Raw genomic sequence first — 27,462 nt, forward strand, 5'->3', positions numbered from 1 at the left:
GGAGGGATGATTTTGCCCCTCTGCCCCACTCTGGTGAGATCCCACCTATAGAGTTGCCTCCAGCTCAGGGGTCCAGCATCAGAACGACATGGAGCTGCTGGAGTGTGTCCAGAGGAGGCCATGGAGATGCTCTGAGGGCTGGAGCCCCTCTGCTCTAGAGACAGGCTGGGAGAGCTGGGGGTGTTCAGCCTGGACAAGAGAAGACTCTGGGGAGACCTTAGAGCTCGTCGGTGCCTAAAGGAGCTGCAAGAGAGCTGGAGAGGGACTTAGGACAAGGGCCTGGAGGGACAGGACAAGAGGGAATGGCTGGGAAGCCAGAGGACAGGGTTAGATGAGATATTTCAAAGAAATTCTTACCTGTGAGTGTGGTGAGGCCCTGGCACAGGTTGCCCCGAGCAGCAGTGGCTGCCCCATCCCTCGAAGTGTTCAAGGGCAGGTAGGATACGGCTCAGAGAAACCTGGTCTAGTGGAAGGTGCTCCTGCCCTTGGCAGGGTGTTAGAAATGGAGGAGCCTCAACGTTTGTTCCAATTCAAACCGTTCTGTGATTCTACAAAACAGAGAATGAAACAGCCTGTATAGGGGGCGGGCCCCTGCTTGGTCTCTCCGCTCCCAAATACCTATCCCATGCAGAAAGCTGCATCACCTGGGCCAACAGCGTCCCCCCAGCCCCACGTCCGGGCTGAGAGACTCGGCAGTCGAGCCGAGCCGAGCCGAGCCGAGCCGAGCCGAGCCGAGCCGAGCCGAGCCCCTCCCTCTCCGCCTCCTCGCCCCTCCCTCTCCGCCTCCTCCCCGGGCTATATATGGATACGCGGCGGGTATCTCTTCTACTCGCTGGCTGCACCGGGGCTGTGGGCTGGGGTGCGTTTCTCCATCCCATGGCCCTACCCGAGTTCTGACCACGCCTTCCACCATGAAGACCATCATCGCTGCCTATTCCGGGGTGCTCCGAGGTACCGGGGGGGCGGTGGGAAGGGGTGGAGATGAGCCCTGGTGCCCGGAGGGGGATGCTGCGGTGCGGAGGAGCACTGCGGTGTTTCAAGGGCTGGGGTGGGAGCAGCACTGAAACACTCAGCTTTATGATATTCCCCATTTTTTTGGCCGCAGGGATGTTGTTCTAGGGCAATAAGCAGGGGGAAGAGCGATGTGCAATGGCGGGGAGGCAGCTGCAGCTTTTCTTGGGTTGAGGATTACAAGTCTCTGCGCAGCTTTTGTGTTTTAGAGAGCTCGGAGGCTCCGGCTGCGCTCCTGGGGCTGATGGAAACGGCTCTGGTTGGTCTAAGTGAGTTTGCACCTTGGCAAAATGTGGGCGTGGGGCACTTGCGTATAAGCGAGTCCTTTTTTCCCCTTTTCGTGATGGTAGAAAGAGAAGTGTAGTAGTTTTATCGCTACTGCGTGGCTGATAAAAGTTTAGTCTCAGCCTTATTTTTATAGAATTATTTAGCTTGGAATAAGACCTCTTTATCAAGTCCAACTGTTCCATAATACTGTGTTCCCCACACTTACATCAACGGGAGAGGAGAAAAAGGGCAACACATTGCTAATTTTGTTGTCTTATAATGAGGAGCTGAAGATTCAGTGCTCAGCAGGAGCTTTGTGGTAGCCAGTTCCTCCAAGTTTGCTTTTACAGCCCTTCGTGCTGGTCAAGTGACTTGTTGAGAGAAGTGGAATGGGTGTCAGTGCCTGACACCCGTCGTGGGCAGAGCTGCTGCAGACACTGAACACTTCCCTGCATACTGGAACATGCTGGTTAACGGCTTTGGAGAGACAGTATAGGAAATCACAAACCACAGGCTACCTTGCCTGCTTGTAAAGGCATCTCAAAGGATCTTGCAGGAATAAATTCAGCAAGTCTGCTGGATCGAATTTTGTATCCCTTCTGCAAGGATGCTTGTCTAGAGAAAGGTCAGGATTTGCAAAGAGTGGGGGCTTTGTGTGAAAATGCACTTGGACAACGATTTACCCCGTGATTTGTGGAGGGTCCTCGAGTGATTGCTCTGTGTTGTGGAAGGCTTTTTGCCCTCAAAAAGCAAACTGCTAATACCTCCTGGGATGAAGAGACCTGTGAAATGGCTTATTGATTAAGCAATCGTAAGCAGAGCTGAAAGGACATGAACCTCGTGAATTAACCCCTGAAGTCTTGCTTTTGCACTGTCCTGCCCAGTCCTGTATCTAGAGCTGCTGATGCTCATCTCAGCCAGAAGGATTTTAGAGGTTGATCTGAAGGATCAGTTGTGAACCGACTGGGGAGAAGACCTGCATGTATTTCCTGTATTCAGCTCTGTTTCTTAAAATAACTTTGCTTGCTTGCACAACTAACAGAGGACAAGTTATGTTTTCAGTTGAGAGAGGTCATTTGAATTAGCAGCATCTGAACTGTTCAACTGAGAGTTAACTGCAGCCTAAGTGCAGAGAATAAATAAATCAGGAACCTGTAAAATATGTAGGGTTGACCTGAGACCTTGGCGATCACCTTGCTGGCACTGGCATGTTAATGATAGATCTAGGACACATGCATAATTCAAAACGGAGTGTGGTTTAGGGACAGTGATTGGCCTCATCTCTGGATAATCCTGATTAGCAATGGAAAGCTGTCTTAACTCTCCTCAGGTCAGTTTTCCTCTGAGGCACCTCATGGGGATCCTGCAGTGATATTTGTGCTTTTTAACTTAATTCTTTGTGTGTTTCTGCCTGGGGAGATGGGGGAGGTTGCCTTGGTGACTGCAACATCCACCAACCCCTTGCCAGTGCTGTAGCCTGCCTGGGCAGGAAAGCACAGGTGCCTCTCAGAGGAGCTCTGACTCGGGCTGGGTTTTGGGGATAGTGATGTGGGACCCTGCAGATCAAAAGGTTCATTCATGGGACCTCATGTACTGCTTGATCATGTTTGACAACTTCTCCCACTACAGAGGATGTGTAGAACAAACCCACTAGGCTTTTTTTATCCTATCTCCCTGAATATTTTTTTTCCAAGTATCATGCTTGCTGGCTTTGGGGTGAGTATGTGAATGGCTCATACTGTCCTTTAGTCTTATTGCTTTCCTGGCATCTGGTTTCATCCTGGTGATTGTGTATTTTGCCTGAATTAAGTCTTATCCTATTTTAAAGACAAGTAAAAAAAAAAAAAGAGTGCAGGCATCTGCCTCCATATCCATCCCTGTGTATATGCAGAGGAATGTCCTTGGATATCAACCAATATTGCAAAAATCAGAACAGGTCTTGGACCAATACCTAGGGTTGGATAATGCTCTGAGACACCTGGTCAGGTAGGAGAGGTTGTGGTCTCCTGATCTTGACCTGCCTCACTTTGGCCGTAGGATGCCTAGGAGGTATCCTCTTTGTGTTTGGCAGAGCAGCAAGGAAGTCTGTCTCATCCCTCTCTCCTGAGGAAAGATGCCAATATGGCTGGAACACTGAAAGGCTGTCCTGTGCTGAAGTGTCTTTTCTTATGTTGCTTCATCTGTCAAGTTTGGGATGAGGAAGATGATTTTGCTTAGCTTTACCTTGGAGTTAGCCTTACACTGCGTGTGAGGTTTACCAGACCTCAGTTCTGCTCTGGGGTGGGCAGCCTGGGAGCTCCTGTTTTGGGGGAACAGGATCACTGCTGGCTGCAATCAGGTGTTTTCTCTTGACAAAGTTGCTTGGGAGGTGGAGGTCTAGGCTTGCCCATATGAAACCCCTCTTTCAGAGCTCCCATGTGCTCTGGACACACTGATAAGCTGTAGTATGATGGGTCATTTTCTCTTATCCAGACCTGTTTAGTCTTGCTAACTTAAATCTGTGCTTGTTGGCTGGTCTGGGGCAGCTGGGTCTTAAGGTTACATCACTTTAACCTACATACAGCTGTGAGTGTGGAGACTAAGGGCCGAGTTTAGTACTGTGAGTAAATGCAGAACTAACATGAGAAATGTCATGACAGATTTGTTTATTGGGTCTGGAGAATCCCAGCTCCTTTCTAAAGGAGCTGATACAAATTTTTATTTGCATGTCCCTGTTAACAATGTTGTTGACCTCCAGTTGTAGACACACTGTACTGCAGATAATATGGGATTATTGAGTAGCTTCTTGGGACAGGAGCAAACTGTTCTAAAGCTGTGTACAGGGCAGGATAACTATACTCTGCTCTGGTTACTCATTAGTTTCTTAACAAATTTTTTTACTCTATAGTGAATATGTTTGTGCTTGGGGCACCCAAGTAAACCCACAACACAGAAGAACTTGTGTTGCTGAAGGGGTTTTACAGGTGTAGCAGCCTGCTATGTGGACTCCTGCTCTTGCATGGGAGGCTGAGTCCTCCTGAATATTCTAGTATTGGTCTGTTTATCTTATCTAGCTTTGTTATGCCTTCAATCTCAGCTCCTCTGCCAAATATGTAGCTCAAAATGTCCATTTGCAGCTTATGCTTTGATGGATCTAATACGGTTTTCCTCTAAATAAGATGTGTGAAGCAGTTTAATTCTTGGCCGAGAATTAACATGCTAATTGTCTGGAAAAGGTAGCAGATGAAGCTTGGCTTTAACAAGGTTTCAGTGTATTTTTAACTACATGTAACACTTCCTCTCAGTTAATTTCTTTGGCTGACTTTTAATTAAGTCCTGTCAGTTGGGTTTTTCTGGTGCCCAGGTGTGAAGTCCTGTTTACTTCCACTCTTGGGATCTTTGATTCTGCTTCCCTGCCTATATACATGTTGTTTGTGTAATTTATCTGAAATAAACTGTGCTGAAAGGGCATCAGATGCTGAGCCTGTATTGCAGGAGTCAAATGCTTGGTCAAATTATTTGCTGACTCCAGGATCTCCTTGGTAGCAACTCCTGCATTTGATACTTAATGGAATTAAATGATAAAAGTGTAGTGAGCCCATCACCAGTTGCAGGATAGTTGGCTAATGTTCCTGAGCTTCCTTGGAAGGCTGCAGATGGCTGCCATCTCTGAGCAGCAGGGATGTCTCCTGGAGAAGTTGCTACTCTGTCCATCACGACAAGGAACATCCTTGAGAGCCATGCATGGCTTAGTGCAGGGAGTATCCCATCAGTTTTCCAGGGAGTGGGCTGCAGTGTGATCTGGGGTGCTTAGGATCTCATCTGAGATGAGGAAACCTGTTGGTAAAGTATGTCCTGTGTAGACATGGTTTGCCAAGGCTGACCCCAACAGTCATGGAATGGCATGGGTTAGAAGGGATCTTAATGATCTTAAGGATCCCCAGTCAGGCTTTCCAGTTCTAGAACAGGTATCCTGGAAAATGCTCCAGGGACTGTGCTGCATGGCCAGCACAGGACAAGCTACTATCTTCAGCAGTAGAACATGGAGGTTTTGGGTTTCTTCAGGGTCCATAATATTTCCTTAGGAAAAGACTGATAGTAATGGATACTGCCTATGCCAGCATTTTGTATCCTTGTGCCTTAGAGTTAATCGTAGTTATGTCTACTGGACCCTTTTAAACTAGGTTATTAGGATAATCTGTTTCCTGAAAGTTAGAGAAAATGCCTTGGGCTTTTAGTATGTGAAGGGCGCTTGGTGTGGGTCCACAGGTGAGCCCTTAAGAGGAAGTATTTTCTCTAATGGACTGAACCCAAGTGCTAGTGTTGGGTTATTCTTCTGTGACTGAGTGCCAACCCCCCTTTTCCTCCCCCATTTCTGTTGACTTGTCAAAGCTCTTCTGCTGTGTCACTAGTAACTGGCCTGGTTTTCCAGAGCATGGAGGGTCTTTCCAAAAATGCTTCCTGGCCACTGAAGGTGAAAGGATGCAAGGCTTGCATGGGAGGTTGAATACACAGTGTCAGGTCTGACATGATGAATAGCAAGCTCAGGACTGTCTGGAAAGGTTTGTCTTGGCACTAAATCTGTAAATGGCTGGTTGATGAAATGGGTTCATCTAGAGTCTGCAGGTTTGGTGCAAAGGTAGACCTGATGAACTTGCCAGGTGACTGACCATTCCCACAGCCCTTTCCTTTGCTATGGAGCGTCTTTAATTTCTTAACTGGGAATTAAATGTTAATATTCAACCCATGGTAACTACTGAGTTTTCTGGTGTGGAGAATCTTGTTCTCTTTGAAGGGTATCTTTGCTTTCAGCAAATAACTGACCCAGGACACCACTTGTCCAAAGGCAGTGCTTAGAGCTGTCTGTCAAACCACTGCCTTCCCTCTGTCTGCAGAAGTTGGATGTGAGCTTCATGTGGTTCGAAAAACAAGTTGACAGGTTGACTTGTGCTACCCAGTACTGGTCTATTTACAGGGCTGGCAATGCCTACAATTTGTTCAAACATCTAGAAAATGCTAAAGTACAAATTCTCATTTGGAGGGATAAACAGTTCTTCTCTTTGGGAAGAGGATAGGGATTTAGCTGATCCAAGGCTGGAGTGTTGGGTTTATGAAGCCAAAGAGGTTTGGTAGTGTAAATGCAGGTGCTAGAAGAAAAAAATTACATGGGACTGGGCTTTTATTGTTGTTGCAGCGGGGATTTCTGCAACATGTATAGATAGCAAGGCCCGTGGAAAGAAATAGGGACAGATTCTTGATAGATTTTTTTAGCGATCTTTATTCTCCAGCCACATGGCTGGGGGACTGATGAAGAACTGAGCAATCACGGGACAAGCAGGGTCCTCCCCGTGCAGGGGAATACAAAACAACCAATAGGGAACAAGATTGACCAGGGAGTAGGGAAACCCCGTAGGCCATGCCTCTACTCCAGAGTCCCCTCCCCCTGGACCCCATGCCAGGGGGGAGGAACCCCAACATATTGTGAGTCATAAATCATCTCCAAGACTTCTGGCTTGTTTTGAGGACACAGGCATAAGGCCAGAGACACCACTATTGCTAAAAGCTTTCTTTAGACTAGTATCTGGTAATCCTCAGTCTACATCAAGTTTGTCCATGTGCAATTTTGTAAGATTTTTGGGATAGCAAGTTCCTGGAGCTGTGGCCCCTTGGCAAGAATTGAACAACCTGGTCTACTGGAAATATTCCTGCCCATGGCAGGGCATTGGATTGAGATGAGCTGTAAATGTCTCTTTGAGTACATACCATTCCAAACCCAAAGATTTCTTTTACCCTTGAACAGGCAACTGGCTTTGTAGAAAAATGGAGTGGAGTTTATCCCTCACCCCCCATTTGGGGATTTACTGCTAGATTTTACAGCATGGGATTTCTGAATCTCAGTGCTTAGATACTCTAGTGTGGCAAATCAATGCATGGTGACAGTTTAACTCAACATATTCTCCTGTCTCACCGCAGAAACAGGAGAACTACTTGCTGGATTCATTCTTAATACTGCAGTATATTATCTTGTAAAGTACTGCCTCCAGCTCTAGCTCCTACTTCAACCTAGATTAGTGCTGTAGGTTCCAGTTTACTGGCAGTTGTAGTGGTATGATCTATCCCAGCCTAAAACTTGGTCTGCTTAGAGTAATTAATGCCCAACCCACTGCTGGGATTGTCCATGTAACATGGACTAAGCAGAACCAAGGGTCTGAACTAGGTGGTCTGGCTCTAGATTTAGACTGCAGCCTTTGGTGTGGCTCCCCCCTGAATACTGCCAGGGATGAGGCATCTGTGTTTCACCACCCTCATAGTAAAAAACTTCTTTCTTATCTAATCTAAACTGACCCTCATTCCTATGAAACAGATCCTTTACATATTTAAGGAATGTGTCAGTGAGATTGTCTTTGTAGAAACTACCAAAAATCCTAGTGCCTGCTTATACCTAGAGAAGCTATTTTCAATCAGTTTCATTTGACTGAGTGTGAACACTTGCTATGGTATTACCACTAGGAGGGTCATATCTCATCAGCAAGGACCGAACCTCTTCAATGTAATAGCTTCTTTCATAGTCCTTCTAATAAAAGGCTGATCCTTAAACACAAAAGGAAATATGTAAATATATTTGATTTGTATTTTGGCCAGTTATTACGGTGCTTGTAAATAAAGTAACGAAGAAAAGTGAAGGAAGACCCACTTGCAAGTGCTTCTTTCTGGAGGCTGTTGAATATATTGTCAAAAGCTGCAGTGGGTGGTTCCTCATATAGAAAGCAAGTCTTTCACTTCAGTGTTTTACCCACTTTTGGTTTTCTCCCCACTTGAATATCTTAAGCTTCTTCAAGAGTGGCTTTCAGCTCCTTCCTTCTTATTTACTGCTTTAGGATTGCTGATAGTTTTCTTTACTCATAGAACTGTGGATCCTCAGGGCTGTATACTGAGGTGTTGCTCAACCAGCCCTTGGGCTGTGCTGAGTAAGGCTGGAGCACAGAGCTTACCTTCAACAGCACTGGGAGCTGTGCAACAGGCCTTGTGAAGGGTGGATGAGAACAGCTCAGACCACAGCCTGGTGTCTGCTTGTGTGTGGCTTGAGGCAGCTGATCTTTATCTTATTGTGAGGTCATGGGGTTCCCTCTTACCAAACACCACTTCGAGGAACTGGCAATTTGAGGTGAGGGTATGTGTTAGGAACATGTGTTAACATCCTCTGCATTTTTATGGTCAAGTGAACAGAGGCTTGCTTAGGTGGGAACTGGTGGTTACCCATTAATCCCTTTCAGTATTCTGAAAAAAGCTGGATGTTTGCAGATGGCAATCCTTCCTCTTCCAGGATGCTCAAACTCAATGAAAAATATTAGCTTTTAGCAAGCCTTTCTCTAAAAGCAAACTGCACATTTATCTAAAAAATCTTATAAAAAAAAGTTGAACTTGATGATCCTTCCTTTTATGATTCTATTTGAAAGGAAAAGTATTATTACCTTTGCTCAGTATGCAAATGTTACTGTATTTTTTTTTTTCTTTCCTTAGGCACAGGATCGGACATTCTTTCTGCTCTGCAGGATTTGTTCTGGCTATTGAAATCCAAAGCAGAGAAACAACTTCAAATCATCTCTGTGCTGCAATGGGTTCTCACTTTCCTTATCATGGGTAACAGCTTTTGGCCTAAAGCAAAGGGGTTTGGCTGTAATTCTGGAAAAATTTTAATGCAAAAATGTTAACTTTTACATAAGTATTAATTACTGGATGTGTACTGCAGCAGGGTAGTTCCTGGGGTGCGTGGTTATTATAAAACAGTTACATTGATATTTTCAACAGTAAATGAGTTTTCCTGGCTCTAGAAACTCATAAGAGCTATGGGAAGACTGACTGATGTTTAGCTCATGTCTGTCTACCGTGCAAATGAGGCTGAAACAATTGGAAATGTCTTACCTGGCTCATTCATGGGAATATCCACAGAGATTTTTCTTAGAAGCAGCTGGTAACTGATGTGATTGTGACAGGAATGCCTTCCTCTTGGCTTGGTCTCCTTCCAGGAGGTACCAGAGATGGGCAAGGAGTGGTTGTGTTAGACCAGTAAAAGAGTAAAGCCTGTTTGTCCCTGGGTACTTGGATTATGTGAAATCTCGGCCTGCTCTGCTCCACTGGATTGTTAATAATTAAACTGGAGAATAACTGCACTCAGCATCTGTCTCACTGTACCTTCCCAATTCAGTTTGTGCTAAAATGGTAATGTCACTTGTAGGTGGGATCCTTGGCACCCTGGTGGGATGGATGGCTGATGTAGAGCTGGTGTAACCTGTGGAAGATGTATGTAGCTGTGGGGAAAAAACCCTTGATGTGAGCCACAAAGACATCTTGGTGTTCATCAAGTCTGGTGAAGCAGCTGCCCTACTTGAAGATATAAGAGATGCCTAGAGGCACCATTAAGGGGAGGTTGAGGTTTTCCAGAGCTCTAGAGGAAGCTGCCTCAGCCCTACATAAGGGGTTTTTAGACAAATCCAATTTGATTGAGGATTAATGACATCAGGCTTTGACATAGATTCAAAAGGCAAGGGGTGTAAATGGTGACCAAAACCTGATGCAACCTTGTTTTCTTCTTTCTTGCACCTCTCCAGGTATTGCTTGCACTTTAATCCTCATGTACATACTGTGCACAGATTGCTGGGCGATTGCTGCTCTATATTTAGCCTGGCTGGTATTTGACTGGAATACACCAAAGAAAGGTAAATATTACAGGACAGATCATTGCTGTTAAAGTGTCCCTGTCTCCATATTTGGACAAAGAAGCACTTCCTTATAATGGATGACTTCCCTTCTTAGTGGGACTTGGCTGAATCACTGACCAAAAGCATTATTCAGTGAAGCATTTAAATGTCAGCCCTTGGCACTGCAGGTTTTATTGATGCTGAGGGCAATACAAAATTAACATTCACTAATATCTTGCCATTGCTGGCTTTTACTAGCATAAGGCACAGGTTCTTTCTGTAGTTCAGAAAGATCTAAAGATTCAAGACTTTGCTGTCCTCTCCAGCTCTTGCAAGGTTCAGATTATGATGTGATTATTAAGATGTAGCTCCTCTATGGAGTCAGTGTTGCTGCAAATTAAGCAGAAGACTTTATTTCAGAAAAAAACCCCAACCCTGTGGGAGCCAGCAGTGGTGACAAGCTTTGGCAACTACTTTTATAGCCAGATTAGCACAGTTCTCCATGGCCTCAAGATGACTGAAATCATCCAGGATTTTGGCCTTTCCCAAAGGTTGAATCTGAATGTTTCTAGTTTGAATGGTAGAGTTGTCTACTGTGAATTTGTAGTCAGGCCTTAATTTCCTTGAAGTACCTTATATTCAGAGCATGCACTGATTTCAGTGAATGATGCAGGTGTCCCACATGGAGGAATGAAAGTGTTGATTTCTCTAGTGAGACAGCAAATGCTGAAGTCCTCTAGGCTTTTTGATGGACAACCATGTGGAAAGAGCTTTAAAAGCGTGATTCATTTTTCTCAACAGGGGGAAGAAGATCCCAGTGGGTGAGAAACTGGGCTATATGGAGGTACTTCAGGGATTATTTTCCAATAAGAGTAAGTAAAAGTTTAAGTGTATACCCTGGGATTTAACTGCTTCAGTGCCTTGTACTGGCACTAGTCTGTCTGTGACACTGAACCATAAGCAGGACATGGCTCAGTTACCATTGCCATACCATTGCTGCTTGTGGCAGCTATGGTTAGAAAATCTGAAATGTATCACCAGTGGTGGCAAAGTGATTGCCAGAAGCTTCTGTTTCTAGTGGTCTTATCAGATTTCTGGAGGCAATCTGCAATCCTTGTTCATCTCTCCAGCTTCTGGAGACACTGGCACAGGTTGTCCCAACAAGTGGTGGCTGCCTCATCCCTCAAAGTGTTCAAAGCCAGGCTGGATGGGGCTTGGAGCAGCCTGGTTTAGTGGAAAGTGTCTCTGCACACAGGAGGGAATTGGATGATCTTTAAAGTTCCTTCCAATGCAAATCACTCTGTGATTCTCTTCTGTGCTGCAGCAGAGTCCTGTGTAGTGCCTGACCCTAACACTGTTCCCCTCTCATAAATCATAAAATATAGCCCAGTTCTCCAGTAACACTTCTGCTCTGGGATGTATTGGGCCAGAATATCTGGGACCCCTGTGCACTAAAAGCCTTAGCACTTCTCAGGGAGCAGTGAAATTTGTTCTCAAGTCTGTTTGCTTCGGAGAAGGGGGTTTTCCAGCAGTGGAAATAGCTTCAGTTCTCCAGCTTGTAACTTGCTCACCACATACTTGTATTTTTCCTGCTGGTTCAGACATGTTGCAGAAAGAGGACAGGGCTGCCAGGCTGCTCTGGGACTGCAGAATTAGCTGGATGACTTGGAAGGGAGCAGGGGTCAAATTTGGTGAGGAGGAAACTCGATCCTCTTTGGAAGGGCACACAGCTGAAAGGACTATTATGTAAGGTTGTTGGCAAGTTTTATTCAGCTTGAGTATGAGGAAGGGACTTTGATACGGCTTTTGAGCTACCTATCCCCAAGATAGTCCAGCCTCAGAAAGGAACAGGGAATCCAATTCCAGCAGGATGCCAAAGCGGCTTAGACTGCATTCTTCCTTTGCAAAGTCACTTGAACTCTCAGGGTGCCTGAACGTGCTGCTGGTGAACAAGCCTTTTGTTGTACTCTTAGAAACATAGAACCATTTAGGTTGGAAAAGACCTTTAAGAGCAAGTCTGACCATTAACCCAGCACTGCCAAGTCCACCATGAAACTTGCTGTTGTTAACAGGTAATTCTTGGCAAGCCTAAGTGTACATGGAAAAATTCACTATGCCTGCACAGGCTGGAAGTCAGCCTGGGTCTCATGGCTGACAGAGAACTGAGCAGGCTCTGCCGTTGAAGATGGGTGTCAGATTGTGTTGTGTTTTAGTACCAAGTCCTCAGTGCTGCACTAAACATTGCTGCCTTGGATATTGCTGAAGTGGGCTCTGTTATCCTGGTGACTTGATTCCAAAGTGTCACCTGTAGTGCTGGTTCTGCTGTTTCATCATTCCTTTAATGGCACACTTATCGTTGTCTTCATGGAAATATGCTCTGCAGAAGCCCTGCAGGTCAGATCCACTGTGGATATTAAAAGTGTCAAACAGCTGGCTTGTTTAAGTAGGTTTAGAGATGAGATGGTGTAGATAAACTAAACTTTGCAGCAGTTTTTAGGTAAATACTTGCTAGTTCACATGGCCCATTTGTGAGAACTCCTTATGGGTTTCACCTTTGCCACTAAGGGGGAAGAGCTGTGCAAGGTGTATGGAGCCCACTGGTAGTTCACAGGCAAAGGGCAGAACATGAGGGCTGACAGCTGGGAGATGACTCCTGCATGTGTTTTGGGGGAACAGCCAGCTGGCTGCAGGGTTGGTAAAAGCTGCTACAGAGATCTTAGGGCAGAGAGGTGCTAGAGGTGGTTTTCTGCAGTTATGGGACTGATCTTACAGCATGAACAATGAATAATATCTCTGGGTATTAGGAATGGTACCAAGAACTGGAGTGTCTTGGGCTTGAGTTTGCTAAGAGCATGGGAACTCCTGGGTTAAACTAGTTACCTGTTCTTGGTCAAGAGGGAGATGGGTCTACAGAGGATCACTTGTTTAAATGTTCTCTCTGCAAAAATCCCTTTTACTGGATCCTGATCTGTGTAATGCAGGGTTTGGTTTGTGTCCCTGGCTCATGGTTTGTCAGGGCAGTCCTCTGCTGCATGTGCCTCGTCCTGTGCCATGTGTCCACTGAGCACTGCAGGGATGGATCACACCAGTGGCAGTCTCACTGGTGGCATTTGTAATGCTGAACTTGGCTCCTGCAAAGTCTGCACATAGAGCTGTGGTAGCTGCATCCATACCTGCACAGGTACCACATGTGTTGGGCTATCAGCTCAGATTTAATTCATAGAATCACAGTACAGTTGGAAGGGACCTTAAAGCTCATTTCATTCCACCCCTCTGCCATGGTCAGGGACACCTTCCATTAGCCCAGGTTATTTCAAGCCCTGTCCAAGCTGGCCTAGAGCACTTCCAGGGATGGGGCAGCTACAGCTTCTTTTGGCAACCTGTGCCAGGGCCTCATCACCCTCACAGGGAAGAATGTCTTCCTCTTTGGCTTGCTGTATTAGAGTAGCTGCATGAGAATCAAGCTCTGCTTTGATGTTTGTGCTGATTAGGCTGGTCTCACTGGAGTCAGCAGTGCCTCCCAGCCTGAAACACCAGAACTATTGTACCCATACCTGGAGATAGGTGGTCATGTTTTGTAATACCAGGTGGATTTGGAAAGCAGCCTGAATCTGGCTCAGTTATTCAGCATGAGCAGTGGTTGGCCACATTCTCTGGGGCTTCATGCAGGTGCTCTAACAGTAATAAGCTATTTTAGGGCACTAGAAGCTTAAGTTTGTCTGCTGGTTAATGGCTGGCCTTGTAAATAGTGCTTTAAGCTAAGCAGTGCGTGAAGCAGCTGGGGAACATTCCAGTGAGCTGAGTCCTGGACCTGAAGAAACAGGTGAAGCCCAAGCCCTTGCAGGTGTATGCATGGTGCTGGACTGGAGCAGACAGATCCCAGCAGCCTCCTGAGCACATATGGCTGATCTGAGGATGTCATGCTGGGAGTGCCATGATTTAAAGGTTTTATTTAGGTAAAGAAGCTGTTACCTGAGCATGTGAGCATCTCCATGGGCAATAGGACTCCAGGTATCCAGGGCTGCAGACCTTTGCCTCACCTTTGTCAGGCTGTGAGCACTTCAGGTGTGTGGAGGGAGACTGGATGACTGCACTGGGGGAGTGGGAATCTGGCCAGAGCAGGAATTGCTGCTAAAAGTGTCTTTTTTTTTTTTTCTTTTTTTTTCAATTTTTCTTGTATTCTGTGTCTTGGCTAGCTTCCTGGAAAAGCTCCTCCTTAATTGTTGTATGTGAGTTACAGAATGGAAATAGAGGGGTTTGATTGCTGTGTCTTAACCTAGTGTAGTGGAAGGCATTCCAGCCCATGACAGGGGGTTAGAACAAGTTGAGCTTTAATGTCCCTTCCAACCCAAGCCATTCTGTGAATTTGTGATGTATATAATACTGGGAGCCTCGTGGGGGGTCTTCAGGTCCTGGCTTGCACTGCTGGGAAGGTAAGATGATTACTTCCATAATGTTGCTGGGTGTGATGCAGCTAATTGCAGTTCTTGGGTTGTTTTGCAAGCTTACATGCTCATGAGAGCTGCTGCTTGGATCCTGCAGGATGAGCTCTGGTTTTCTGCTCTTTGCATGCTTCCATAGTCAGTGCTGCTCAGCTCCCATCCAAACAACTGATTTTCGTCCTGCTCTTTGGCTCCTGGTACTACTGCTGAGCAGCAGTAGTTCTGCAGTCCCCTTTCTCCTCTACTGAATATGCCACTGTTCCTACAAATAACATTGACAATATGGTTCTTTAGCTGTATCTAGCACTCAAATATTGACACTTGTTTTCTTTACACTATTGCACTGGCTTACTGCTTCTATAGGCTGGCTTAGGTCTGTGCATAGAAATCTGTTATTATTAGACAGGTGGATGAACTTTGCTCCCAGAGAAACAGGTTTGGTCTCTTAACAGCAGCTGGGAACAGGTGTTAGTGCAATGGGGGGTGAAGGTTCAGCTTCACCCCCAGTACTGATTGTCCAGCTGGGATGCAGCAAGGATGTGCTGTCTCTGCCTTATCATGGGAGCACTGAGGCTCCAAAGAGCTGTGTGGGACTGGAGAAGACCTTGAATGTAAAAGGAAGAAACAGCTGGAGTTTCAGAACAGAGTTGCAATAGTGTTCAGTGACAACTACAAGAATTCCTTGGGGCAACCTGGTAACACCGTTTGCTTCTCAAGGGGAGATGTTCAAAGAACCAGCAGTGAGTGATCAGCCTCCTGAAGAGAGCTTCTGGCATGGAATTATAGAATGGTTTCGGTTGGAAGGGACCTTTAAATGCACTCTAGTTCCAAAGCCCCATCTTGTGCACTTCACTGTCTTCACTCTTGCTGGAGTCTAAAAATAAGTGACTTACAGTACTTCAAGAATTCCTGCTTCTAGATTAAATTTAGGGAGAGATGAAGGTGTTGGCAGGTCAGACCCTCCTGAGGCTGAGTGTGCATTAGCAGATTCAAGACCTCCACTTGAAAAGAAGTGCCCAGCCCTGTCTGATGTCTGTTAGTCTTAGGTTCCCTGGCTTGACTTGAGTGGAAGAACACATAGAATCACTAAGGTTGGAAAAGACCTTGAAGATTGAGTCCAACTATTCCATTGCCTTTTGGGAAATTTTTCCCTAATACCTAATTTAAACCTCCCTTGGTGCTACTTGAGGCTGTGTCCTCTTGTCTTGTCACTTCTTACCTGGCAGAAGAGACTGACCCTCATCTGCACCCCCCATGTTTACCTTCTGTGAGCCCCTGTGTTGTGGGACAGGTGTAGAGGGCAGTGGCAGCCTGCATGGGACAAACAGGGGAAAAGCATATATGTATGAATACCAGGCTAAATCTTAGCCTTCTCCCTTGCTGTTGGTGAGTTGGATCCTGCATACCCCTTGCCCACCTCCTGCAGTGGTGTGGGTGATTGATTGTCATGGGTATTGCCAACCCTATGGCTCCATAACAGGAGCTCTTGGAAAACAACCACAGCAATAAGACTGCAGCTTGGCTGGGGCTCCTATGAGGTATCCAAGCAATGGGCTCCACTGGGATCTGGGTGTCCTTGCATGTGGTGTAGGGGCTGGAGCAGGAGAATTCTTCTGTATGTGTGGCTCTGCCAAGATCAACATGCAGATGCCTCGTGCTCCAGAATGACAAGGACAAACCCTGTTTCAGCTGTCTGTCTTATAAAGGAGCTGTGCTTGGTGCAGGAGAGATAAGAGGCTTGGAAATCACCACCTTGCTCTGACAGGAGCTTTAAGGAGGAGTGTCTGCTACTTGTCCAGCCAAGCAACATGTGTCTGTATCTACCAGGCCTGGAGTCATAAACTCAGAATATTGTTTAGGTTGGAAAAGTCCTAAGATCATCAACTCTAACCATTCTGCCAGAAGTGCCAATCTCACCACTAACCCATGTGCCCAGGTGCCACATCCACACAGCTTTTAACTCCCTCCAGGGATGGGGAGTCCACCGCTGCCCTTTGCAGCCTGTTGTAGAAGTCTCTCTACAACTGAGGAAGAGCTTATAGATGGAGTGGTTGCTTACCATATCACTACTTTTTTTCATGGACAGTGGTGTTTGGTCTGTAGTCTGTGATCCCTGTGTGTTGTAACTGGTCAAGGGGGCAGCCCTTCTACCCTGGGAAATGAAAGCATAGCCATCTGCTAATTGGGAAAGAAGGGAAAAGGGATTAAAGGATGACTTGGTGTGATATAGGCAGTGAGGCTCTGCAGAGCTGTTGCAACCACAAGCCTCTGTGCCCTCTTCCTGGAGCTCTACATGACTTCAAAGCCAGAGGAAGTTGTGCTGAACCTGCTGCTGCATCATGCCTGTATCGCAGCTGCTGTTTTAAATAGCACAGGAGCTGTAGCTTCATCTAGGGGCAAGGCTGAGAACAAGGAGGAGGGAATCAAGTTTCTTGGCATGCTGCTTTTGTGTGTTGCAATGGTACTTCAGCTCCCTGTAGCATGATCCAACAGAATGGACTTGTGTAGTGCCAAAACACTTCTTGTCCAAGGCAGTGGGGTGTGTAATGCTAGTGTGACATCTTGGAAATCTGGGGCTTTTTTTTTTTTCCCCCCTATGGGAACTGATGCAGAGTGGCCTTTGCATATGCAGTTTGAGAGATGGGGTGCCAAAGCTTCAACTTGTAGGTCTGAGAGCTGCTGGGGTCTTGCTGTTGGCAAAAAGTGGCACTGTTGCAGCCTGAAAAGAAGAGATTTTTAGATCAGATATTAGGAAGAGATTGACTCTTAGGGTAGTGAGGCCCTGGCACAGGCTACCCACAGAAGCTGTGGCTGCCTCATCCCTGGAAGTGTTCAAGGCCAGGTTGGACAGGGCTTGGAGCAACCTGATCTAGAGGAAGGTGTCTCTACTCATGGCAGAGGTTTGGAACTGGATGATCCTTAAGGTCCCTTCCAACACAAAGTATTCTAACATACAGGAAAAAAAAAGAAATTTGATCTCTATTTTTATAGGATGATGCAGCAGCCCTGCTGTGTTTTGTGCTGTGGGCTCCCTCAGACTGCATGTGTACTGCCTGGGGAAGATGCTCTGACACATGGCAGTATTGGTACCAGGGAATGGGTTGTTCCGTGCTAGCTAAGACAATTGTAGAGAGTCTCCATGCTGTGCAAACAGAGGAGCAAATGGTTAGGAATATTGCACAGCCTGAAAACAATATGATCACAACTCCTAGAGCATGTCCTGCAGGAATTGGAGATGGCTTGAGGTGTCTCATTTACCCTTTGGCATGTAGGCCAGGGCAGAACATCTTAAAAGGAGGGATTGTTTCCAGTGGTTACCACCCTTCTGCACATTTTCCCACTTGTAAGGTGGCCAACAGGCGCATTAACTGGTTGGCTCTTTTTTTCAGGCATTTAGTGAACTTGCTTCTGCTATGAGACAGTGATGTTCATGTTCTTTCCCCCTCATACTGGGATGTGAGCCACTAATGTGCTGAGACAGGGCCTGGAAGGAGGCATAGCTGTGGCTACAGGACTGAAGAACTTGGTCAGTTTGGGCCAGAGGTGTGTAAGAATTCCTTAGGAAGGAGTAGAGCAGCAAAAGGCCCAGGCTGCAGCAACCCAAGCCCTATTCCTGCTTGGCTGGCAGGCTTCTTGTGTCTGAGATCAGCCTGTTTATCCTGCTCCCTTTGTTCGGGAGGCTGTTCCTACCAGAGCCTCTGAAATCCAGAAGCACCCATACATGAGCTCTTAGGCTGTTCTCCCTGGTGGGAAGAGAGACAAGAACTGGGGAATATGACTTTTTTTTTGCTTCTCCCATTTTTACTTGAAAATATCCATCTTCAATTGAGCTCTTTTTTCTTTCCTAGCTGGTTAAAACCCACAATCTGCTGACCACCAGGAATTACATTTTTGGCTACCATCCACATGGCATCATGGGCTTGGGTGCCTTTTGCAACTTCAGCACAGAGGCCACAGGTGTCAGCCAGAAATTCCCTGGGATCCGACCGTACCTTGCTACCCTGGCTGGGAACTTCAGGATGCCCATATTGAGGGACTACTTAATGTCTGGTGGTAAGCACAATCATACTGTGCCATTTCTGCTCATGCCCTTGCCTCTGAGCTGTCTTCACCTCTTTCAAGTGAAAAGCTGTGTTGGAAGCTCAGGTAGCCACTTCCTGCTGGTAGTATCACCCAAACATTGCTTTCATATAGTTGTCAAGAGGAAGCTATGAATAAATGTGAGAAATCCTGTCTAGTGGAAGGTGTCCCTGTCCATGGCAGAGGGTTGGAATAGGTGGTCTTCAAGGTCCCTTCCAACCAAAACCATTCTGTGATTCTGTGAATATGACTAGTTTGGGCTGCAGGGACTGCTGCTCCTCTGTGTTCATGCTTAACTCTAGGATACTCTTGTCCAAAGGCATAGTAAAGATATCTGACATCTGTAGTTGTAGAAGGTGGAGACATGGAACAAAGTTGTCCAAGTTGTTGTTACAAGGTACAGGAAGAAGTTGCACTGACTGAAAATACTGAGTAACCATGGCCAGCTCAGCTCCTGGTCTCACTACCACATGACTTGTCACACATCTGTGTTTTGTGGTGGTGGTGGATTCTGTCTCCACCCAACTGCACTGCTGGGTGCCTGCCAGGGTAAAGATTCTGAGGTATTTCATGGTTCCAGCTATTCAGAGAGCCCCTTCCCTGAATGTATTCCTATAGATGGATCACACGGATTATGCAGTGATGTAAGTGTGCTGAATTACATTAATAGGTCTGTTTTAATGGAGTCCAGGATTTTAATGCTTGGGGCTTGTAAGTTATGACTGGGCAGAGGAAGCAGATTTTAAAATATCAGTAAAGTGTTCTTGCACAGCCTGAGCTTCCTTTTTGGAGTGAGGATGCCTGTCAATTAGATAGAGATGAGGGAGTAATACAAAGACCATGAATTGAACAATCTAGGAACCTGTTTGCTGTTTCTGTAACTGATTCATCAATAAATGACTTTAAAATAGATATCTTAGTAAGTACCACGCCTGGGAAGATGACAGGAGTAGCTGTACCTGACTCTGACTTGTTAGAATTGACTATTTCTGAGATTACTGTCTTAATTGAGGGAGAGAGAGACTAACTGGATCTGGTGCAGAAAACGTGTTTGTCCCTATCTAGAAAGGGCAGTATCTCAAGCTGGTTTTTATCTTCCTGCACTGATGTTAGTTGCTGTGTGAAGTCCATAATTTGGGAATTCACAGAACAGCACCACATGAGAAGTTGGGATCTGCTTTCCAGTCCGTCACATCTGCAAATTTAGTTGTTGCCTAAGTTTCCATGCAGCCTTTCTATATTTAAAAAAACCATCTTCAATCTGTTCAGTATGACTGGCAGACAAATCTTGTGGCCAGCCAGAGCTGCTTTCTCCTTTTTGGAAGGAAGGTGGGAGTAAACACTAGCAATGTCATTGCTGGCTTGGCTATTCCTGAGTGTTGTGCTTCCTCCGTTCCTAGGATCTAATCAAGACTACAGATGTGATGAAGTTAACCTTCTGAAAGCCATAATTTGTCTTCACTTTTCTATCCTAGAACTTAAGGGTTCTGATAAAAAGGCCTTAACATCACTTGGAAAGTACTGATAATTCCCTCAATCCTTTTCTCTGTGGATGAACCACTTCAGGTGAAATTATAACAAATCCTAACACTGTACCAATACACACAGTTGGTTTACAAGTAGTAAGAATTCTTAATTTTACAGCCTACTAGAGGTTAAGGTATAGCAGGGATCATATAACGCACGAGGAGATTACCAGAAAAACCTGTATACTGTGTGAATGTGCTGAAGAGCAGAATTTATCTATTGCAACTTGTCTCCATGTCTCATTGCACTTTCTGAAGGAACGATTTGGTGCTTTGAGCAGCAGTAATCTCCTCCTTCTAACAAGTGTGAAAGAGCTGAACATAAATCTGTTGCCAGGCCTGTGTAGCCAGCATGAGCCTTGGTGTGGAGAATGGGAGAAGGTTGAAAGTTGGAGCAGTGAGTATAACCTGAGCCTTTCAGAGGAAAAACGGTCACACTTGATCTGTTCCAAGTGTGGTCTGCTCTGTTCATATCTGGAGCTGGGATAGGTGATGACCCTGGTGCCCAGATAGATATCAAGGCTAGCAGACTTGTCCTGTCTAAGCCCCCAGGGCCTGTTCATCATTTAGTTCTTGGCTCAAGTAATGGGCAAAAAAAATGGCCATGAGATGTGCAAAATCAGCTTCTAAGATTAAATAGTGTAATAGGGCAATGACCTAAAGTACTCAGATCAGATGTGTTGTGTGATGGGAATGTAAATGCTGGCATCCCACTTCTCCTTGGCTTATTCTGGCCAAAAATGAGAGGCAGGAGCAAGCTCAGACACCAATTGTAGGATAAAAGCGAGAGTTTAAAGAGCAGACAATCAAATTTCTTCACATTTTTAGAGCAATACAGAGGGAATTAAAGATGCTGTCTTGGGGTTTTCATTTCCCTGGAGTGGGGACTGATGCTTTAGGGCAGAGATTGCTTACTAAAGCTGAAGGGAAGTCCTGCTCTTTCCAGTGTGGTATAGTGGGAAGGACCTTTCCAGACTCTTTCCTCAGAGTGTGGACTTATGTAAACACACTGTCCCATACATCCTTTCCTTCCCAGGACAGCAAAGGATTGCAAGAGCTTCATGTTATTTCAGATCTGTCTTAAAGGTTTATCCATTTATTCTTTTTGTATCACTAAAGTATGCTCCTGCATCTATTCTACTACCTAATCTTGCTGAGGAATTGGTCAAAATCAGACACTTTTATCCATCAAAATAACATAACTGCTTTCTTTCTCACTAAAGGTAAACCAAATCCTACTGTAAAGTTTACATGGAGGGAGGATGTCTAACACCAATGCCTTTGATATCACTAGGTACAGAAAATCCTTGCTGAAGTCTTTTGATAAAGGGAAATTTTTGAGAGCTGATGTTTGTGGAGTTTATGACGAAGTCTAGTGCTGCCAGGTCTATGAACTGCTAGTTTAGTTAAGGAACAGGTTATACTAATACTACCCTCTCTGACCACAGGGAGGTTTGACATCTCAACTTGCAGTTGAGCCATAAACTTTGTGCTGTAAGTATGAGGAGATCCTGAAGTCACCAGCCAATCATGTAACGTGACCCTTGTGTCTGTCTCCTTGATCCAGGTATATGTCCTGTGAACCGTGATAGCATAGACTACATCTTGTCGAAGAATGGCAGTGGCAATGCCATCATCATCGTGGTTGGAGGGGCAGCAGAGTCCCTGAACTGCACCCCAGGGAAGAACTCTGTGACACTAAAGAACCGGAAAGGATTTGTGAAACTGGCCCTACGGCATGGGTAAGGGGCAGCCTCAATGCTGGAGCAGTACCGCTACCATGCAGAAGGTGCTTTTATGTGAACAACTTGGGCTAGGTGAAGATGTCCCTGCTCAATGCAGGGGGATAGGACTAGATGGCCTTTAAAGGTCCCCTCCAGTCCAAACCATGCTGTGGTTGGTTCTGTTCCCTTGGAGGGATTCTCCTTTCTGCAGTTTTGCTGTGTTGTGTGGATGTTTGCCCAGAGTGCCAGGCATGACTGTCCTTTAGCTTCTGCCCCTGAGCAAGGTACAGGGGTAGGGGGATCCCTGGGACAGCAGGAGGCTTCCAGGGCAAGGAGAGGCAGGTGTCAGTAACCTGCATGGGGTGATGACCTGTGCAGTCCCCCTGATCCCTATGTGTCTGAAAGGAGATGTCCATCAAAAATAGGAGTTGAGTATATATGGAAGCATGTCTAGTGCCTGACTGCACAGTGTTCCACAGGCATATTGTCAGTACAATTCTCTTGTATGCCTTCAGAGTATATCTATTATGTCATGGCAAGTCTGGCTGGCTTACGTCAGTACCTTGTGCTGCAAAAAAACCTTTGGGCAATGTATCAGCAGCTGTGCAACCTGGCAGAACACACAGCAGCAAGTGTGGGGCTCTCCAACTGTGGTCATATGAACATGCATATGACAGTCCAGGGGGTGGGGTCCTGACATCTTTCTGTCTTTCTAGAGCGGACTTGGTTCCCGTCTACTCCTTTGGGGAGAATGAAGTGTACAAGCAGGTGATCTTTGAAGAGGGTTCCTGGGGAAGATGGGTTCAGAAGAAGTTCCAGAAGCACATTGGCTTTGCTCCATGCATCTTTCATGGCCGTGGCCTCTTCTCCTCTACCACCTGGGGGTTGTTACCTTACTCCAAGCCCATCACTACTGTTGGTAAGGTTTTGGTATAAACATGCAGTGTGCCTCTCTAGGTAGCAGAATACTTGAGTCTGTGCTGTACACCTGCTGTAGTTGGAGTCTTGGCTTTCCCTTCTATATAAAACCTTCCAGCAAAACTGAGAATGAGCTAGAAGAGTTTCCAGAGGTTACAAGCCTTCAATCATGTTCTGCTTCTAGGCAGTCTTGCAAGAGACCTCTTTCGGGGGGAAGAGGCTGTATCTCTACTTTCTTTGGCCTTGGGTAGCTAAAGTCAGAAGCAACCTGGCCCCCCATGCTCCTGGAACTGGCCAGTGGGTTGCTGTCTGACAGCTGAATCTTAAAGCCAACTCTAAAACTTGGATTTGAGTCTTCCAACCCAAAGCAGCGAGGCTTTGAGGGAGGGGGGACAAAATGGTCAGCTTTGCCTTTGTGGTGTGTATAGGGGAATACATAAGAACTGACTCCTGGCTTCTGTTAATTGAAGAGGGATTTATCACTCTGCTGTAAACAGAAGGGGGATTTCCCAGCCACCTTGGACAGTAGAGGCATTTGTGTAGCTAAAGCAAATCTGGTATTGCTGCAGATGTGATGTGCGTCCTTGTGGTGGGACAGTTATGCTTCAGAGCCTTGTAAAAACTGGGAGGAATCAGGCAAACCTCTGCTATAATGGCAAACTGTGCTGTGCCAGAATGGATGTGCTGAACTACGATAGCTGTGTCCATAGAGGACAAATATCCAGGTTGTGGAAGCATTTAATCTAATGTGGATTTGTCCCTTTTTTTATCAGTTGGAGAGCCCATCACCATCCCTAAAATCAGTAATCCATCCCAGAAGGATGTGGACTTCTACCATAGCATTTATGTGGACTCCCTGATCAAACTCTTTGACAAATACAAGAGCAAATTTGGCCTGCCAGAGACTGAGGTCTTGGAAGTCAACTGAAGGCACTGGCTCAGCAGCACCTCCTTCTTTCAGAACCAACAAATCTTTTCCAGGAGTCCATGTTGTCATTGTGTACTTGAAAGCATGTGTGGGTGTATGTATCCTTTAAAGCAAGTGTTTAAAGTATTGCTAGACCACTTTTAAAAATAATAAAGGCTTTGCTTTAGAGAAATCCCATTACAAACATCTTTTTATACAAAAAAAGCACAACTCCCCATTGTTGGATTGCGAGGATTTGGATGGGGTAAATGATTGCCTTTGTAATTTGCTATATAATGCTGTTGGATGACCAGCAATGGATTAGAAACATTCCTACAGATACTGTACCCACTAGCACAAGCTATTTTGGGAGAGTAGGATCCATCTGGTTTTCAACCTAAAAAGCAGCAGGTTGATTTGAGCAGCGTTGCAGTTTTACAGGCATGTTGCACAAGAGCCCTGTTGACACATTCTTATGTAGCACAAGGGTATTTCTGCTTTGGAGAAGCCCATTCTGAAAGTACAGTTGGGCTGCCAACCCCCCTGGTGTGACATCTATGACAGATGATGCAGGAAACCAAGTGGGAAGAATTGGGTGAACCTTGATCCATAGTGTAGTGGATGATTTTGTGATTGTAATTTCACCAGTGTATTTGAAATGTCAGTTTAGAAGCAGGTATGTCCCATGTGCAGAGGCTTGTAGCTGGAAATATGAGACTTCTTCATAGCCACACTGCTCCAAGGATAAGCTCTAGGAGCAGTGGGATGGTGCATTTGTGTAGCCCTGGTGTTGCAGACCTTCAGGGTAGCCCACAGAGGGAAAATGCAGTGGGACTATTGATGCAAGTGCTTTGAATCCCAGAAGTATTTGGGGAAATCTAGAAGTAACTTCTGGCCAAAGACGGCTTCTAATTACTCCATCCAGTGAATGTAAAGGAGTAGCCTTTGCACACATAGGGTCTAAAGTGACCTACTCTTAAAAGTATTTACAAAATTTTTATGTGGATGTTAACACTGCTTGTAGTGAGATTTCTTCAGAGTACAGTTTATGTATAAACCTGAAACATTGCACTACTTGCATGTCTGACCTGCCTTTTAAACCATTCAGTTGAGTGTGTCTTGAGCTCTAAAATGTGCCTTTCTTCCATGCAAGAGGATGGTACTTCACATTCCTGGAATCTTGCCTCTAAAGACAAATGTTCATCTGTCATATTTGATAGATTATTGTATTACAGAGTATCAATTTTTGTACAAATTTCTAGAAATAAACTTGGGCAAAAATAGTGGGCTGCTTTGGTCCCTTCAGTGTTGCAGGGTGTGTGGCTGGTATTACAGCAACAGTTTGTGTGATTGCAGTTATGCCTTTTTTCCTGTGGGGAAAAAAAAATGGTTTGTCTCTCCAAAAGCAGACTCACACCAAAATTGCGATCTCTGGGAGTGTGTAGTGGTGGACCTGGAAGAGTTAGATTAAGGGTTGGACTTGATCTTAGAAGTCTTTTCCAACCTTAATGATTCTGTTCTACCATCTGCATTCTCCCTGCATGTGCAGCCAGGATGATTTAAGCAAGTCTTTGTGGTTTAAGATTGGGGTTTTGCCTGGGAGTGAACAAAGAGCTGAGGCAGCCTCCATCTGTGGACCTTCTTTACTGAGCAAATAGAGAAAGCTCATGCCCTATTGCTGCTTACAGCAAATTACTTTGGGTTTTGTTGCTCCCTAGAACAGAAAATGCTGGATTGCATCCCCGGTCTTCAGGTGAAGAAATCCTTTCAGCCCCCTCCAGTACTTAAAATGGGGCTTTATAAAAAAGAGTGACTTTTCTATACAGAGTGTTTAGTGATAGGACAAGGGCCAAATAATAACCTCTATAAATAGGCAATAAACCTAATAGAGGAAAGATTTAGATTGGATATTGGGAAGAAATTCTTCCTTGTGAGGGTGGGGAGGCCCTGGCATAAGCTGCCCGAAGAAGCTCTTGCTGCCTCATCCCCAGAAGTGTTCCAGACCAGCAGCCTGGTTTAATGGAAGGTGTCCCTGCCTCATGGCAGGGGAGTTGGAATGAGATGAGCTTTAAGGTCACTTCCAACTCAAAACTGCTCTGTGATTATTCTTGTCAGAGCCCCCAGGATTCTACTAGTGGAAGTGCAAGGTGCTCCAGAAATAGCTCACAGTGCTGAAAAGTTCATGTGGGCTCTTCTAGTAACAAGGGAGGGTTTAACCTGTTGTCTTTGGGCTGAAGCTGGCCTGTGAGCCATGGAAGCGATCTATCAGTGCTGGCTGACTTTCACAGCCTGACAGTGCTGTTCTCCAAGGCGAAAGCCAAACTTACTCTTTGCCCTTTTCAGGCTTGGCCAATGGAATTTGAAAGTCTCCTGTTCAGGAAGATAAACCTGGTGTGTTGCCTGGTTCCCCTTTTTCTCACCCCTAGTAGGATTGATTTGTATCTCTGTTTTCTGCTAGCTGACATTAAGGTAATGACAGAAGTTATTTCCAGTGACTTCTCTGGAAATGCGTAGCAAGAGAAGCTCTGCCTAAGCCACTTGTGGCAAGTCACTGGAATCCACCTTGGAGGATTCCATGAACTGGAGGAGGTCAGTTCTTGCAGAGCTTTTTCCAAGCAAGGTTTTAGATTATCAAGTTTTAGATCAAAGCATAGCTGCAGACTGCAAATCCCCCTAACACAGAGCAGGGGAGAGAGTTATTTTAAACAAGGCTTCATTCCTGCAAAAAGGGATATACTAATGAATGTCCTGTGATTTTCCATACTGCAAGGTTGGACCAGCTGTACCCAATTCTTGGCTGTGCTGGAAGTACTATTAATTAAAGTCTAACCTGAGATTGACACTGAACATTGTTCTTTTGCTGTCTAACACCAGTCTATGAAAGGGGAATTTTTGTCTGATCTCAGCTTGTACCCAAGGTACTAGCCCAGGGTGTCTCATACAGTAGTGTGCAGAAGGCCAAACACATCCTGGGCTGATCCCACAGTGTGGGCAGCAGCTCAAGGGAAGTGATCTGGCCCCTTTGCTCATGAGGCCCCACCTGCACTGCTGCCTTTGAGTCCCCAGAAAGACATAGACCTGGCAAGTCCAGAGGAGGCCACGAAGAGGCTCTGAGGGCTGGAGCCCCTCTCTCTGCAGACAGACTGGTAAAGGTGGGGGTGTTCAGCCTGGAAAAGAGAAGGCTCCAGGGAGACCTTAGAGCCCCTGCCAGTGCATAAAGGGGCTCCAAAAGAGCTGGAGAGGGACTTTAGACAAAGGCATGTAGGGACAGAAGAAGGGGGAAATGGCTTTGCCCTGACAGAAGGGCAGGGTTAGATGGAATATTAGGAAGAAATTCTTCCCTGTAAAACAGTGCCACAGGTTGCCTACAGGAACTGTAGCTGCACCATGCCTGGAAGTGTTCAAGGCCAGGTTTGATGGGTCTTGGAGCAACCTGGTCTAGTGGAAAGTGTCTCTGCCTATGGCAGGGGCTTGAAACTGGATGATCTTTAAGGTCCCTTCCACTTCAAACCATTCTGTGATTCTATGAACTTAAGCATTAATAAAAGTTAAAATTATCACCTCTGCCTTTGTGGTGATAAGCATTAGAACAGGCTGCCCAGGGAAGTGGTAGAGTCATGATCCCTAGAAATGTTCTAAAAGTTTGTGGCTGTGACTCTTGGGTACAGTGGGTTAGTGGTGGCCTTGGCAGTACCAGGTTAATGGTTGGACTTGATCTTAGAGGACTTTTCCAACCATGACAATTCTGTGGTTCTATGACTATGCTGTGTGTTGCTGGGACAGTGTCAAGATGGAATTGCTGTGCTTTTGCTGCCTTATCTAGGTCACTCCCCTTGGCTGAGACAGGCTGCTGTCCATGATAGGCCAGCCCTGATAAAACTGTTCTTAGAATCTCTTTTGAGAAATTGG

At 45.7% G+C, this 27,462-nt stretch overlaps 1 protein-coding gene across 2 annotated transcripts; it reads left to right on the forward strand.

Annotated features, from left to right (window-relative positions):
- Positions 1-782: 782 nt before the first annotated feature.
- On the forward strand, positions 783-24,836 carry DGAT2 (diacylglycerol O-acyltransferase 2). 2 transcript variants are annotated; one of them, XM_032097713.1, is made up of 8 exons: positions 783-951; positions 8,779-8,898; positions 9,867-9,974; positions 10,758-10,828; positions 18,247-18,451; positions 21,572-21,746; positions 22,445-22,647; positions 23,420-24,836. In XM_032097713.1, exons 1-8 carry the CDS (start codon positions 912-914, stop codon positions 23,572-23,574), a joined length of 1,077 nt encoding a protein of 358 aa, XP_031953604.1. In that variant the 5' UTR covers positions 783-911; the 3' UTR covers positions 23,575-24,836. The 2 variants fall into 2 exon arrangements, with proteins under 2 accessions (XP_031953604.1, XP_031953611.1); XM_032097720.1 differs by lacking the exon at positions 783-951 and adding an exon at positions 1,053-1,204 and having other exon boundaries at positions 8,777-8,898.
- The last annotated feature ends 2,626 nt before the right edge of the window (positions 24,837-27,462 follow it).

Source organism: Corvus moneduloides, chromosome 2 (assembly GCF_009650955.1).
Source record: "Corvus moneduloides isolate bCorMon1 chromosome 2, bCorMon1.pri, whole genome shotgun sequence".
In the NCBI taxonomy this organism is placed as follows: domain Eukaryota; kingdom Metazoa; phylum Chordata; class Aves; order Passeriformes; family Corvidae; genus Corvus; species Corvus moneduloides.

Excerpts from the sequence above, each read along its gene's own strand:
- DGAT2 (XM_032097720.1), top strand. The coding sequence starts at position 1,143 with ATGTGCAATGGCGGGGAGGCAGCTGCAGCTTTTCTTGGGTTGAGGATT. Across the intron at positions 8,899-9,866 it reads TCTCACTTTCCTTATCATGG|GTATTGCTTGCACTTTAATC; the intron begins GTAACAGCTTTT and ends GCACCTCTCCAG. Across the intron at positions 10,829-18,246 it reads GGGATTATTTTCCAATAAGA|CTGGTTAAAACCCACAATCT; the intron begins GTAAGTAAAAGT and ends TTTCTTTCCTAG.